Here is a 17,828-nt window from a genome sequence, read left to right as displayed (position 1 = left end):
GACTCGTCTATCAAGTTTAGTCTGGGATAAAAGTACTAATTCTTTTAATGGCCAATGTGTAACATACGCAAATATATAAACACCGTATGAACGCATTGCATATATTTGCATTTACATACATAAGCAATTTTGCACCTGTGCATATTTACATGCACGTGTAAATTTTCACCTTGTGAACAGGAGGTTAGATTTCAGTCTATATATATTTAACACATGCAATATTAATCGCTCCTGAATTACGTGTTGTGGTACATGTATACGTTTTTATTTTATAGTTTTTATTACATATTCAAATATTAAAGCTTGAACATGTTCAAGGCACATTTCCAAACTACCAAACACTTTCTTATCAGGCTGAATATCTCATGATATGATTATCAGTATCATGATTCGAACTTGTCTAAATGTCCTTTTTACTTAAATGATTGTTCGCTTCTGAATTCATGTATGCGGGTTTTGGGATATTTTTTATACAAATTATCAGAGGTATAAGGCAAAGGACAAGATTCACTTTAGGTCAAATATGGCCTTGAGTTTCAACTTAATCATAAAATTTTAAAATGGCCATAATTTGGTTCTTTAATTGATCTTTCTCAAAAGCATTACTGCAAGGTTAAACAAATCTCTTCTTTAGCGAACATTCAATGCTTCAAAGTCAGTTCATTTTGGATATTTTGTCAAAATACGATGATTTTGTGCATTTTTCGGAACTAAAAGCTTGAGAAAACCCTTTGCCGCAACCTCGGATCCAAATGTTCTGTAGCCAACCGTTGTCAATGATGATATTGAATCCATACACACACAAAGCCTTTCTGGATCAGAGGTGGCGGCCAGTGTAAATTATGTGAAAAACTGTTCAGAATTATTGAGATTTGACCAAAACTGACGTTAAAACACAAATAATAGATATTTGAGATATCATTACTTCGCCGTGTTTAATGTGATGTGCCAAAATTAAGTTCGTTTGTATTAATAGTTCTATCACAACTATTTCTATGTGACAACTGTAGTGTTTGGGCCTGATTAAAAAAAAAGAGCATCAAAACTTTCTTATGCTGAAATATCTTTAAGTTTAACCTGATAGCATTATTATTATTAATTTGTCTCAATGTTTTTTTTTCTTAAATTGATATTACTCTTTGAACTTACATGTCTCAATATATAGCAAACATTTCCCTTATGAAGTAGTATTTCCTTGGCTTTCTATACAATATAACTTCACTAATAAGGTAACGTCATTAACTAGTCAGTACTTTCAGATGATCTGTTAAACTTATAATTTTGAGACAATTGTAACATATGAATTTTTTCAGTGTAAAAAATATCGAACTCGAACGTCAATATATAGAAATTGTCCGAAATAACCAACCGTCGAAGGTTATGCATAGCACTTATTTTATTTGTTCTCCGTGGACATGTATGAAATGTTTGCCACTGAAAATTGAGCAATCATTTGGAACTTTAAAAGTGTGGACAAATGATATTTTTGACTCTTCAATATTAAACTTTAACTAGCTTTCCTCATTCTTTCGATATCGACCAAATTGGTTAATAAATTGATTTTAAAATTCACGAAAAAGTTACATGTTTTCTTACTGTAAACTTCGATTCAACTCCTTTAGACAAAGTGTAAATTATAACATTGATACTCTATGGGCAATACATGATATCGACGGAAAAATAGTCCGAACTACAATAATTATGTAACTGTTCTGAGCTTATCAAGGAAAAAAACAATTGTATTGAATTGTGAAAAGTAACGTCTAACGATATAACATTTCCTTAAATAAACAGTGCAAAGGAGTGAATGAGTGTATATATTCAAGGAGGGACAACTCAGTCAATTCGTGAGAAATTCTGGTGATGCATTACCATCTAGAGTATTATGCAGTTCTTCATGGTCATGTTTGTGGACTTTTAAGCTTTTCATCCAGGATCATTGTTCAGAAATCCATGGTGGTATTACAAATGACATTTTACCTTTAAAATAAAATCAGATAATTTTTCTCCGACTGTTAATTACGTCTTTACACTAATCCATTGGATGTTGGATTGTACTGATTGATATTTTAGTCTTAGATATATGATTTTTTTTTATTATTAGTTGTTTTTGGCTTTGAACTAGCTGTCAGTAACTGCGAGTACTCTCAGATCTGTACTTAGTGTCTTTTTTGTTGTTAGGGATGAGGGATGGATAAATACCCTGCCACGTCCGATCTGAGTTTATGTTTGATGTTTTTTCTGCTTTGTATCGATCTGATGAGTTAAGCCTTTTTCAACTCATTTTTATAGTTTGTTGTTATGTTGTGCTGTCTCACCACTGTCCCAGGTTATGGGGAGGGTTGAGCGCTCACAAACATGTTTAACCCCGCCGCATTCTTTATGTGCCTGTCCCAAGTCGGTTGCCTATAATTGCTTACATCCACTTTATTTGAACTTTTGTGGATAGTTGTCTCATTGGCAATCATACCTCATCTCCTTATTTAATAAAGTAAAAACAACATATTTTTCCGTTGGTCTTTATAAAAAGTAGTCTCAATGGCAATTATCCTTATTCTTATATTGGACACCATGACCATATGTTGAAATATATTAAACAGCGAGTGCGTCCTCGCAATTATCTTGATTTACCAGTCACTACTGCGAGAATGATTGGATTTGCACGCCAATATTTTTACTAAAGAAAAGATTGTCATCAAAATCTGCCAGAGTAAGGCGTTAACATTTCAAATTTTATAGCCTGGCTTTTTTCTTCTTTCCACTTTGCCATTCCCAAATCATTTATTCCGACAGTTGTCTCCCTTATTGAGTTAATGTTGTGTTGATATGACTATCGAACTCTTACAGATAAAAGAGTTTTTGAACTAGTATACATTTTTGTTTAGGGGCCAGCTGAAGCCCGCCTATGGGTGCGGGATTTTCTCGCTGTGTTGGTGAACCTTTGGTGGCCTTGGCCTGTTTTCTGTTCTTTGGTCAGGTTGTTGTCTCTTTGACACTTTCCCCGATTCCATTCTAAATATTTCAAACCTTAAATTGCACTGATTTGACTTGACAATTACTACATGGAATGTGATGTGAGTAGGGATCCTTGCTACTTGTTTTTGTTTGGCAAGTATTTTGTATTTTTTTTTATGTAAATCATTAATGCATCCAATTTTATTCCCAACTGGACTGTTCTATTTATCTCTTATGTTTTCAGTCAAATTTTGATTAATTATCATAATTATCTCCAGCCATCTTGATTTTGCTATTTGCATTGACATGTTGCTCATCTTTTTAACATATTTTTCCAAACTATAAAGACAAAATAGCAATGAAAGTCGAGTTCCTTTAATAAAAAGTTATTTTCTATACCATTCCCTGATTCTAGTAACGTTTTAAGTCATCCCATGCATTCATATGTTGAAAATGTTTAAACTTAAAAGTCTTCAAGATCTAGGTCCTTCCTATATCAAATAAGCTTAATATATATGTACAAAGTTGACCTATTGCTTATAATGTATGAAAAACGGACATATTAATCACGAAAACTTAACATTAACCAATTCACCATTTAAATGATGCCCATGTCAAATGAAACCGGTAAGGCTAAAACGTACACGTTTAGTGCTTACACTCATTCTATACATTAATCACTGGAACTTGAAGTTGTCGAATGAACCAATAATAAGATGGTAATTTCAGTTGACATATCAATTGTACCTGTTACATTCATTCAATACACCAAATACAGTTGACCTTCACAGAAATGCACTAACTCTGAAATGTCTCGCCTACTTTTCTGACTATGATTGATTTTATGTTGAAAGTCTTAAAGATGAAGGTTTTACTACAAGAATCACATAAACTTAACATTATCAATGATCCATGTCAATGAGGTCAAGGTCAGATAAACCCTGCCAGACAGACATGTATACTGTACAATTATTCCAAACACCAAATATAATTAACCTATTGCTTTAGTATCCAAGAAACAGAACAAACCAAGAAAACTTTATATCCATTTGGTAGCTTTCGTCTCTCTTTTATAATATCTGAGAAACAGACTTCACCAGGAAAACCAATGAATCATGAAAATGATGTCAACGGTCAGATAATATATGCCATACAGACATGTAGATTTTACAGTCATTCCATGCAGCAAATTTAGTTGACCTATTGCTTAGAGTATATAAGAAACAGAATTAAACAGGAAAACAAAACATTGACCAATGAACCATGAAAATGAGGTCAAAGACAAATGAAACCGGCCAGACAGACATGTACACCTTACAATCATTCCATAAACCAACTATAGTTGACCTTCTGTTTATAGTTACCGAGAAATCGCCCTGATCAAGTAAAGGTATCATATTTCTTATAATAAGCGAGAAATTCACATGACAAAATTAACTCAACATTTATTTAGTAGTCGCTGAGCCATGAAAACGAGGTCAATAATAATGGACATTTTACAGACAGAAACTTTAAAACATAAGGCATCGGAAATGTAAAGCTTTATACAAATAGTTCACGCCGCCGCCGAATTGTTATCTCTGTCTCATAGGCAAGACAATAAATTAGCGTTCATCAATGAATATGTCAAGGTCAGATAAATTAAGTAAGATGAACGTGAAACCCTTACAATAATTCTATACACCAAATATAGTTGACCCATTAGTTATTTTATCTTATCACGAAAATATAACGTTAATCACTGAATGATGGTACGAGGTCAAGGCGAACCCTTTCAGATGGACATTAAAAATAATTAAAATAATGAATGCTGTCTGCGAGTACTCTCAGATCTGTACTTAGTGTCTTTTCGTTGTGGGGATGTATAAGTACCCTGCCACGTCCACTCTTGTGTTTTTGTTAGATGTATTTCTGCTTTGTATCCATCTGATGAGTTAAGCCCTTTTCAACTGATTTTTATAGTTAGTTCTGATGTTGTGCTGCTACACCACTGTCCCAGGTTATGGGGAGGGTTGGCGCCTTCAAACTAGTTTAACCCCTCCACATTTTGTATGTGCCTGTCCCAAGTCAGGAGCTTGTTATTCAGTGGTTGTCGTTTGTTGCTGTCGTATATCATAAAAAATTTTTCCGTTCATAATTTTGTACATAAATCAGGCCGTTAGTTTTCTCGGTTGAATTGTTTTACATTCGTCATTTCGGGGCCTTTTATAGCTGACTATGCGGTATGGGTTTTACTCATTGTCGAAGGCCGTACGGTGACCTATAGTTGTTAATTTCTTTGTCATTTGGTCTCTTGTGGAGAGTTGTCTCATTGGCAATCATACCATGTCTTCTTATTTTTATGTGTATACATTGCAATAAGTCTATTATACATCAGATACAGTGCCTACAACTCATTATAACTATAAAATGTATCAGGAAATAAATAACTACGGTTTTTAAGCAGTCAATGGATAATGAAAATGAGGTAGAGGATAAACTCAAATGCCAATCAATAAGGCATCTGTTATTCTGAATACTTCGTATGGGTTATCCAAACTTTTTCTTAAAACTTTACACAAATAGTTTACGCCACTGCTGCCATCAGATTTGCATCACTGTGTCTCACATTCTTCGCAGACAAAATGATTCAAATTTTGTACGAAGTTACTACACACTGTGACACAGACGAGACAAACAAGGTTTTATGAACACAATTATAATTTGACTAATATTTTACTTTCTCCTGTTTATAATTTTGTACAGGTACTCTCAATGGATATATGGTGCACAAATTTCATGGAAATATAAAACATGTCAAGTGTCATGGTAGTTGGAATTCATCAATATTTTTTTCAATTATTAACTATTAAAGTTCAAGGACATTTTGAGAAGTTGTCAGTGAATATTTTAGGAGTGCTATATGTGCATGTTGACAATAGTGGTCAACTTAACCGTGTTATATTTTGTAGGTCCTTTTATTACATTGTAGGTAATTGTTTGGGAGTCCTTTTATTAGGTCCTTGTTTGTGAGTCCATTTTAAATCATTGTTGAAGACCTTCCATTACCTATCAAGATGAATATCAGCCATAAAAGAGCTGTTCCTTTCATATTTTGTTTTTCTCAATATAATTAAATACACTTGTCTCAAATATATTCATCCTTTATCACATCAAAAGGTATCAGTTCTGTAAATATCTCCAATGGAAAAGGCTGTACCAAAACTGATCAAAATAGGGACAGGGAAAAGTTTTGCAACTAAATTGATTTTTATCAAAGATTTAAAGAGATTCTGACTCATGTTATAATAAAGAAACAAATCAGGTTAAGGGTAAATACATTTTTCACAGAAATTGGTTTTAAATGATAATGCTTGGTGATTATGGTCCAGTGGCAAATATTACACTTGATATGAATATGAACCGTTTTGGATGAGCTGATTTTCATGATTTTTAACACACTGGTTTACAAAGTAACAATATTAAGGAAGATGTGTCTGCCTATACTGACTCAGAATAGGCCAGAATGTTTAAAGATATTTCAGGAGCACCTAGAATGAACTATATAAAATAAGATCAAACATTGGTTTTATAAGATATTTATTCTGCATGGATATACATATCACTTTGGGGAAAGTTTGACATCATACGCAAACATCCCATAACAAGTTAAATGAATGAAGAAGGGAAAGTACTAATGAAGCATCAAAAATAAAAATAAGAGAAATGGAGAAAAAATATCATTAGAAGCTTCATATTACTTCTCTAGCTAACTACTATTGGCTTTCATTCTCACTTTGTGCATTTAAGGAATGATAAAATTTTGTCGTCTTGGTAAAAATTTCAACAATTTACAACTGATATTAAAAAGCCTGATTGTTGCCAGTTTAACATCCAGGAGGAAACTGAACTAAAATGTATTGATAACTCAAAATCATTACATGTATCATTATACCAAAATCTGACCACTATAAAAAGAAACTTTTGCCCTTAACATACACTTTCTTTCTGGACTTTGGCTTGAAGGAACAACTTACTTTCTAATTAAACATGTTAAACTTTCATGTACATGTACTATACTAATATGAATCTGTTTGACATATACACTACTCAAAAACTGGTTTACTAACTATACAATGGAACTTTTAATTTATATTAAGTTAGTACAGTTAACTGGAATGTTCTACATATAAATTAATTGTTAGTTATACCTGAATTTTAGAAAGTTATACACTTGTAAATTAATGGAAATGGTTAACTAAAGATTTATATGGAAAAATACCTCCAAAAATACATATAAATAAGATGATGTTGTATGAGTGCCAATGAGACAACTCTCCATCCAAGTCACAATGTGTAAAAAGTAAATCATTATAGGTCAAAGTACGGCCTTCAAAACGGAGCCTTGGCTCATACCGAACCACAGGCTATAAAGGGCCCCAGAATGACTAGTGTAAAACAATACATACAGTAGGTATTACAGACAGATTTAACACTTCTAAATTTGACTTTTTAAAATATCATTACCACATTTTTCAGTTCAAAATTAGAACCATTTTTTCTTTTATATTGTGCTTTGATTTCATTTTCATACAAAACAAAAGAAATTTTAAAAATAAACAAATGCAAAAACTTTATATAGCTCTTCATGCTGATTATCAAATATAATTCATATCAATGGAAAATACAGATGATTTCTTATAAAGGGTAAATCTTTTATAAACTACATGCTCTTATCTAAACCAATCACACTTAGTCATGATAAAGCTCTAACAAGCAAACTCATATAACAACAAACAAAATCTTTGTTCACAAACCCTACATTTATAAGCCTGTCCTAAATCAAGCCTTGCAGTCATAAAACATTGGAGTATGATAACTGCACTAAAACTTAGAAATAAATGTATCAAAACACTGGATTTGGTGTTTCAAGCACAAAGGACAAGGTTCACTTGAGGCCAAATATATATGGCCTTGAATTTCAACTTTATCATAAAATGTCAAAATGGCCATAACTTGGTTCTTAAATAGGTTTTTTTCAAAAGCCTAACTACTAGAATAATCAAATCTCTTCATAAGAGTACATTCTAGGCTTCAAAATCAGCACATTTTGTACATATTTTCAAAATATGATTTTGTGAATTTTCAGACCTAAAAATTTGACCAAAACTGACATTTCTACACAAATAATGCATAATTAAGGGGTCATTACTTTACCATTTATAATGGGATGTGCCAAAAAGAAGTTATTTTGAATAAATATTAATATCACAACTATTTCTATTTGAAATTTGTAGTAATTTGGCCTGATAAAAAAAACATCAAAATCTCACAGCCAATTTCAACCATTCGTGAACGTACTCCTTTGTACTCCCGAGTACTGTGTATAATTTTAAAACCAACAGGTGAGGAATCTTGTTTGTGGCTGTTGTTGTTTATTCATGCTTTTTTGTCTATTGAAAATCTACTGATGGTTATAGATTATCTAAGGCTCTGAAAATGTGTAGGAGATTAGGCTGCAATATCAATGAAGCGAAAGCTCTGGGATGAGATGTACAAATGTAGCAAAGAAACTTACACAGACTTAAAAGGCAAATCATAGATAATCTGTTAATTGATATTTACCTAGGAAACATTAGGTCTTCACATACTCAATCTACTTGACTGCGAAGAATATTCTTAACAAACTCAAATAAAAAACAAATCTTATACAAAAAATAAACTCTAATAATCATATACATGTGTTTGAGGTTTCTTAAAAATGTATTGCACTGTGCACAATACAACTGTATTAACAACTAGTGAAAAAAAATTGAAATTCCTATGCTGTCAATAGCACTAATTGTGCATTTGTTCTTTAATATGTAAAGTACTTAGTACTGGATATACATGTACATACTTCTTACATATACACATTTTAACTTTTATGTAAGTCTTTCTTGATTACCACCATAAATATTGATTTCAATGTGTATCTCAATACATTGCACATGTAAATACATGTATCTGTGATGTTACAAACATGAACGACCTGGTCAAATAAAAAGAACTTGTGAACAAACAATTTGTCATTGTTTTGGTCATTAAGGATTTATCTTTTGTGAAAAGCAGACACACATATATTTCTTACACTGTAGATATAATTTCACATCAAATAAACACACAAAAACTAAATGGTCATAAAGAAAATCCAAACATAAATCAGCCATAATTCTCTATCAAATGATTCATTTTTAATTTGGATTATTACATCGTAAATCATGATTCTTTTTAACATGTTCTTTTATATAATGTTGCTAGAACTCATACGTAATGGGAATATATATAATTCACAATTTGATACATGTAACTTCATGACCTTTGGCCAAAGATAAATGAATTTATTTATTCAGAAATTTGTGTTTAACAATTTTGAATTTTTGGTACAAAAATTACAATGTTGTTCCATATACAATGTACATGTATGTGTAATATCCTGTATTATTGTATATTGTAAATGTTGTATGGTAACTATTTTCCAATGAACATGATGAAATATTTTTATGAACAATTTTCATCATGTTAATTTTACCATTTTTTTCGTAAAATTTTCTTCATTTTTTTTCTAAATATTTTTTTTGTTTTTCCCTAGACATGCTGGAGTAAAAAAATGGTTTCAAAGCTACAAAGTGAAAATGAAAAATAGCAAAACATCCTATGCAAATTGATATACATTGTATGTATTGAGTTTGTAAGTTTTGTATGTCAGAAAATATTGTGATTCATACATGTACATCTGTAAATTACAGCCCAATCATACTCTGTGTATTGATCTAAATATTAAATGGTAGCATGAAGAATTTTGGATTCCCTAAAATAAAGTTTGAATTTAACACCTTCTCTTAATGTCAGTCATGATTCTAACAAATCTAAGTGGTTTTACCATGTTTAATAAACAAACAATTGATGAAAGATCAACTTTTCTAAATCAAATATTTATCATGTTTTTCAAAACATTTGTTATTCTTTAAATGATGTATATAATATGTATGATGCATGGAAAAATGTCTTGCACAATTTATATTTATATTTGAATTCTTACCAGGAGTTTGGACGACAAGTAGTGTTATAGCAAAAATTATCAGATACTGTGGATTCATTTATTTTCGTGGGTATCAATTTTCGTGGATAGAGAAAAAAAGACGTTTCGTGGTATACGTAAATTCGTGGATCGCTGATTACAAAAAAAAAATCTGATACGTAATTCGTGGATTTCTTTTTGATTTAGGAGATCATATAACCTCCTTGGTTTGATCAATAATAAAACAAACAAAAAGAAGGAATTCATTGAAAAAGTTTTGAATTGTCAAAATCCTTGATTGGTCATTCTAGGTTAAAGTGTTCATTGAAAACTTCTATTGCAATAATGGACAGAGACAACTAATTATTTGTTTGTTTTACAATTTATAAATTCTTGTCGGAATTATATAAGTCATTCAAAACTCTATGATTGAAAGCTCATTTCCCAAATCACGATATAATAAACAGTCGATCATATAAGTTAAAGGTGTGAAAATAAATGTTCCTATCATAAACTATTTTAACTACGGGCAATATCCCAGTACTTAACCCTATTGATTTTTAATCACCAGTAAACAAAACTATGACACGGTAATTAACAACTTGCAGTTATTTTCCATGAACAGTTTTAATCAATTTTAAAAAGTAAATTATCACTGATATTCGATATTTTTATTATTGATTTAATCAAAATACTTGTATCTTCTTTCAATAAAAACACGTGTTATGTTACAATGTTTATTGCTAGTCAACACTCTACTAGAACTGCATAACATAACCGGAAATAATCATCCGAATCCATACACATTTCTCGGGATTATTCTTCGTTGAATTCTTAAATTCGTGGTTCGCTTTGACCCACGAAACCCACGAAAATTGGTATACCACGAATAAAAATGAATCCACAGTAATTTAAAGGTCAGAAACAGAACAGAATTTGTTATTTTTACAATCAGCACTATACCAGATTTTAATTTGGTTTCACAACAAATGTACCAGAAACAAATTTATTTGCCTAACAGTTTTGAACAATACTGTAAATTCAAAAATTACTGCTTGCATTTATCATTGCTAATTTTGAAGAATGGAATAAAATGTTAGATCAATAATTTCAAATTCAGAAAAATCTGTATACAGTTATATGTATCAGATATAAGAATGCGAGTTCTCATTATTGTGATCTGCATATCATGCAGTCGCATTATTCGCTTTAATAAAAACCTCACAATAATTTCTGAATTTACAATAATCATGATAATGGATACATTGTACAAACAAGTTTACATTTTAAAATTATATGTACTGCAAAATTCTTTGATAAAGTTTGATTTTGAGTTAATTTCTAGTTATTATGCAGGTGAGCAATGCAGGTGAGCATGTGCTGATATCACAACATTCACAAACTGGTCATTCAAACATAGTTACATGTATCAATGGAGGTGCACATATGTAGCACATAATGTTCAAGATACCCTTGCCTCCTACATGTACATGTACATTTGTACCAGAAAAAGAAATATTTACTCTTTCCTACCAATTCATAAATTAATCAATGGATGATAACAATCTTGAAAGCCCATACAAGTACATTGTATGTGATTTGACCTCCACCCACCCGACATTTGTACATCTGCTGACACTTAATATAAAATATAACCGATTCATAGTTTTAACACATGTACTGTTTTCATGTACATTTTGTATTAACTAAGCATTAACATACTTGTATTTATCTGATTTTAATGTTATTAAAAACTATCTTTATGTGATCAAAAATTGTAAGAAACTATTACATGTATCTACAAAATATAAATTTTGTTTTGGTTCTTCTTAAGGTTTTGTTTTTTAAACTTCATAATTTAAGAACTGATTTTAAAAGAAATATCACATTCAAAAGCATTTGATAATCACTTTACAATTCATTCTAATGCATTTCTATAAAAGTCTCTAACTTTTTAGGAATCTGTCCTTTATACGATATATTACATTTTACAATTTTTCTTGCAGAAAGACATTGTAGCGTCAAATAATTTAATGGTGAAACGATGTCATTAATCGACATTCCCCTTATCAATTGCATTGGTGTTTTTCTGTCTTTGTTGCATCTGTCTAAGTGAGCTCCATTCCTTAACAAGGTACGTATAACCTCTGACCTACACGGTCGATTGCTTGAGGCTATATGTAAAGGTGAATTTCCATCAAGGTCAATAGCATTTACATCAGCACCAACATCCATTAGAAGTTGGGCTACGTCGGCAGAGGGAAATGAACAAACAGGATATCGTCCAACATTGGTTGTCTCCCTTGAACATGCCAAATGCAAAGGAGAAAAACCTTTAGTGCCAATGGGTTTCATGCGAACTAGTTTATAAACGACCTCTTTAAATGAATGGTCTTCAGCTTTTTTCATGATCTTCTGTAAACGGCACATTAAGCATAAGAGGTGCATAATTATCACAAGTAGTCTGCTAAAATGACTGCTGTCTTTGTCAGCTGTTTCATCAGCTTTCCCTTTCTCTAATTCCATTATCGCACGTAAAAGCACATTATGAATGTCTTTGAAAGCTATAGAGTGAGCTGGTCGATTCCTCCATTCTGTCATCATAAACGAAAACAATTCTGCAAACGAAAGAAAACTACTTTGTGTGGTTGGACTTAGAGGTTCTAACACTGTCTGCTGCATATCTAATGCATACATCCAGAGCATTATACATCTCTCAAAATTTCCCATATCCGCATATAATGCACCTCGATAACGTATATAGTATGATGTATCTGGATGGGCTGGCCCCAGAATTCGTTCACGCACTAAAAGGGCTTGCATTCTCATATCGTCAGGATCTGAAATAAGTTCATCTAATTCTTCTAGATTTGTCACTTCTTCTGAGTTTTCGTATGCCGCTACCTGTGACCCCTGTTTTGGCTTTGGTAAAGGAGGTTCATTTGAACGATCTTCCATTGCTTGTCTCCAGAAGTTGATGGCACCTAACATGTCCCTTTTCTTATCCACATACGTTGCACCTAGTAATTCTAAAGCATCTATTCGTTCATGTTTTGTACATTCCTGTCTTCCAATCAGGAATTCTACTATTTTCGAAAATCCTGCCACACTTGCTGCCATTAAGGGTGTCATTCCATATGCATCTTTTTCCATTTTTGCCCCATGTTTCAATAATAATTTCATGATGTCCAAACTTCCTGATTCTGCACAGTCGTGTAAAGCAGTGTTACCTGAAATAAGAACAGAAGGTACATATGCATGTACATGATGATGTCTTAAGTTGTCATGACTCGAAGTTTTTACCAGACAGACAATTTTTGTAACCAATAGTTTACATACATGTAGAAACCTATTGCAATCACAGAACAAAAGTATTGATGGTGTGTTCACGTTTCTCCAACATTTGCAGATTAGACTAAAACAACATTAAGGATTAAGGGGTCCTCTTAAGGACTGGCATCTTGATATTGACCTGTAATTCTCCTGTTTCAGTTCTTAACTAAAATATTGTTAAATTATATAAAAGGGGTATTTTTTAAGATCTATTGTAAAATATTAACAAAACATAGTTTTTTTTTAAATAATTGGTTTTCATATTTTTTTGAAAATAGTTTCCCAAGATTTTAAAAGTCGATATAATCTAGCACAGTAATTTAAATTTTAATTTTACTTTGTTTTCATATTTTTTTTCTCTATTGTCCATAATAATGTATTATTTATTACCATGTTGCGATCTTGAATAAAAATAATAATAAATAAACATTTAATATTGTGAGAGCTTTTTAGAATTTATAATAGCTTGATTGATTGATTGGTGTTTAATGCCACTTTCAACACTATTGTGCTATTTCGTGGCGGTCAGATATTATTGGTGGGAAGCCAGAGTGTTCAGAGAGAACCGCCGACCTTCGGTAGGAAAACTGACAATCCTAGTCAATTAAGATTGGAGTCGAGTGCACCTGCCTCTTGAGGGATTCGAACTCGCAACCTTTGTGTTGACTTGCTAGTGATACAGTAGATCAACCACTTGGCCACAGAGGCCCCTATAATAGCTTGAGTCATCAAGCTTATATAAAAGTATCAAACGCTGCTTATTATTAAAGATGTAGTATATTAAATTTCTTAGTCAGCTTGCATTAATTGTCCAAAGCTCACGTGACAAATGGAGAATATTTGTAGCTGACAATTCAACCAGCCAGTTCCCACAGTTAAACACCCTACAATTCACTTCGTGATGTACCCAATTTGTATTCTCCCTTTTTCGTCGAAAAAGTAAATAGATATACGACTGACTCTTTCATTTGCTTAAGACAGTGTGCCATGAACATTGACTTCGTCTCTTACGAGACACAGACCGAACGACCAGATAGACGATATACATATATGGTTCTTCGCACTAGAAGACAACAGCTTTCGGTGACTACAAATGTATATACGTACATAAAACTTCGTTGTTGCGCATCATTTTAGATTTAGATATCTCAGGGCTCGACAATAATGCTTGTCCGATACCAGAGGGAAAAATGGTCAGACAAGTAAAAGCCATATCAAGCTTGTCCGACAGGACAAGTAAGAAAATAAATTAAATCCAACTTTGATGATCAAAGTAATAAACAAAAAACAAGAAAAGATAAAAACAAATATTAATTTGACATGTTTACATGCGATCGATAATTTAAACTGGTTCTTTGTCAGATACTTTATAACAGATAAAACACATACTATTCTCGCACCGTGACATTTCGGGACCAAGACAAACCAGTACCTCTTTTCCTACTTATTATGTTGCTTTATGATAAATATATGATAAATTTTATTTAGCAAAAAAATCTTTAAAAGAAAAATGAAGAAATTGTTGACCATAAAATTCATCAAATCATATTTGATCATCATGATGATCATATTTAGACAAAACAATATATATTTGATAGTGTTTTTGAATAAACATTTTAATATATTAAAACAAAGCTGATTGTAGTAATAATCAATATTTTATCAACATAAAAGACCAGGATACAAACCAATTGAGTGTAGACTGACAGGCCTACCAGACTGTGCCTGATGTTCAGAGTCTAATGAGACTTTGGCATTGATGAAAACTAGAACCTAAGTCCTGTGACATGACATGACTAGATTCACATGATTCAGTTGTTCTCAAAAAAGATATTAAGAGATATAAATCAAATTCTGTTCTATTATTTTAGTTCATTTTGTTCATTGAATCAACCTAAAATGCAAAAAAAGGTTAATATAAAGGGTTTTTTTTGGACAAGTTACAATTCCATTCGGACAAGTAAGTTTTGGTATGTACTTGTCCTATTGGGCAAGTTGAAAAAAAAGTTATTGTAGAGGCCTGTATCTACATGTAAAACAAATACAAAAACATATCGAAAATGAGGTAACTTCAGCATGTTCAGTAAACATATCGATTTTTCATGTTATTTTCAATAAAAATTCGGTTTTTTTTTTAAAATCATTTTGAGATTATTTCTTGATAAATTTTTATGAAATTTTCACATTTGAAGGAGAAATGTTTGATTTTCCTTGTTTATTCATGGATTTTTTTTTGTTGAATAACGTTTTAATTGTGTGATAGTATCATACAAACAAGGATAAAAATAATTCATAACATTTTCTGGTTATATTCAACCAAAAATATATCATGTATATAAAAAATCAATTCTTGCAAAAAAAATAAATATGTTTTGTTAATGTTTTTATATATATGATCTTTAAACAATGCTCCTTTTTACAATATTTTAGTTAAGAACTGATACAGGTGAATTACAGGTAAATATCAAGATGCCAGTCCTTAAGAGGATCCCCTAATCCTCAATGTTGTTACTCTTCTCGTAAATTTTTTATTTGCCGTTTGAATGTCAACAGAAATTTATTAAGCACACTAATACACAACTTTCTGTAATAAAACTAAAATACAATTTATTCGAATACAAACTGTAAAACATTATTATTTCTGTTTACATAAGCACATTATGAAAGAAAATCACAAAAAACTTGACCATTAAAAGAAACAGAGTACATGTAAGTAGTTAAGCTAATATTTGCAATAATTTTGTTCATCCAACCAGAACCGAGTTGCCATTACACTACTTTAGTTTATAACCCAGTGAGATGTGATTTCTCTCTTTGAATCTGACAAGGAGGAGTGAGAGAGACTAATCAAAGTAATTCAAAAGAAGAACTTGTTCACTCATGGTGCTACAATGTTACATGTGCATGATGTACATGTATCTTGTATTTTGTCATTTGTATCTTCCTGTTGATATCATTCTGTTATCATGGTTATACAAATCCAATTCATTTTATTTTATGCTTTTTTGAAACACATGATATACCAAGTTTGAAAAGGTTTTATTGGTGACTGTGTAGTGTATTACATGTCATGCATGTAGTGAATTGTAAAATGTAACTCATTTGTTTTAATTTGTTTATTATACTGCTTTACATATTTATTTATTAACTCAAATTTTTAGCTCATCTGAATAAAAAGAATTGCTTTGATATGTAGCGTTTATTTTTAAACTTTTCAATGTTAACCGCTGTTGAATGCTGTCTGGTGAAGTCACTGATAGAGACGCTTGCCACATGAGCACTATGTCGAATCAAAATAAAATTTTCTATGTCTATGCAATCACTTTACACTAATATTTATTGCTATAAATAAACAGTTGAAATTACCAACAGATTATCTATTACTATCAGACTATAGGGTGACAACAACCAACAGACTATTAGTTATAATCGCAACTTTAAATAGAGCTTAGCAGGTTTTAACCTACATGTAACCATAAACAAGAGAGTGTTACACTAGCTATAGGTACACTTTATAATTATGTACACATTCATTTGATTAAAACAGTATCATGAATATACATCTTTAAATAAAGTCATCAAAAGTAACTATCATGTACACTGTACCTTTCACACTTTTTCTATTGACATCTGCATTCAATTCTAATAAATACTGTGCGATCTCTCTATGACCTTTGTAACAGCTTATCATTAAACAGGTGTGACCATGTCGGTTTGCAATTTCAATATCTGCTTCATTATTCACTAGGTGTTTTACTATTTCGTAGTGTCCGTCGAAACAAGCAGCTCTAAGAGGAGTTGAATTAGTGTATGTAGTTTTGTTTACCCCTGCTCCCTTTTGTATCAAATATTTCACAATGTCTAAATGACCAGCAGCAGCCGCACACCACAAAGGTGGTGCCCCTTCAATAGTCTCTCCATCAAATGTCACGGATCCTACTTGTTCAATTTCAGCAGTACATTGTTCTATGATATATTTAACAACTTCTAAATGGCCATTACGGCATGCCATTATGAGTGGCGTAGCCCCATTTGTTTTTGCGTGTACAAGTTTCCCTATTTCTTCCTTCGATTTGTGGTCGAGGAAGATCTTCAGACGATTCAATTTGCCGTCCCGTGCGGCATTATAAACAACACTTCTATATTCCATAGCCTTCATGGGAAGGCTTTTTCGATTAGGAGACCTATATATTGATAATTTTAAGGGGCTTTTGTTTGATTTTTTGAGTCCAACTCCTCTCCTCGTTGCCAGAAATGTCAAATATGGCGAAGACACAGTTTATCGCCAGGGGGCGTCATTTCCGGTTTTACTTGTATAGCTAAACACCTACATATAAAAACTTTTGAATTACAACAGCAACGTACGTTTTAAATAGGTGTACAATCGATTTACTGTACGTATTGCTCCGTGTTTGTTTTTTCTACATTGGCTAGAGGTATAGGGGGAGGGTTAAGATCTCAAAAAACATGTTTAACCCCGTCGCATTTTTGCGCCTGTCCC

The 17,828-nt window shown here is 31.9% G+C and overlaps 1 protein-coding gene across 1 annotated transcript; it reads right to left on the bottom strand.

The window, feature by feature from the left end:
- Window positions 1–10,907: 10,907 nt before the first annotated feature.
- Window positions 10,908–17,616, bottom strand: LOC127736194 (protein fem-1 homolog C-like). Its single transcript, XM_052246785.1, has 2 exons — window positions 16,934–17,616; window positions 10,908–13,224 (listed from the first exon to the last, which is right to left on the bottom strand). Exons 1-2 carry the CDS (start codon window positions 17,484–17,486, stop codon window positions 11,918–11,920), a joined length of 1,860 nt encoding a protein of 619 aa, XP_052102745.1. The 5' UTR covers window positions 17,487–17,616; the 3' UTR covers window positions 10,908–11,917.
- Window positions 17,617–17,828: the final 212 nt, after the last annotated feature.

This window comes from Mytilus californianus, unplaced genomic scaffold, assembly GCF_021869535.1.
Source record: "Mytilus californianus isolate M0D057914Y unplaced genomic scaffold, xbMytCali1.0.p SCAF_3, whole genome shotgun sequence".
In the NCBI taxonomy this organism is placed as follows: domain Eukaryota; kingdom Metazoa; phylum Mollusca; class Bivalvia; order Mytilida; family Mytilidae; genus Mytilus; species Mytilus californianus.
This window is presented reverse-complemented; position numbering and strand designations above follow the sequence as displayed.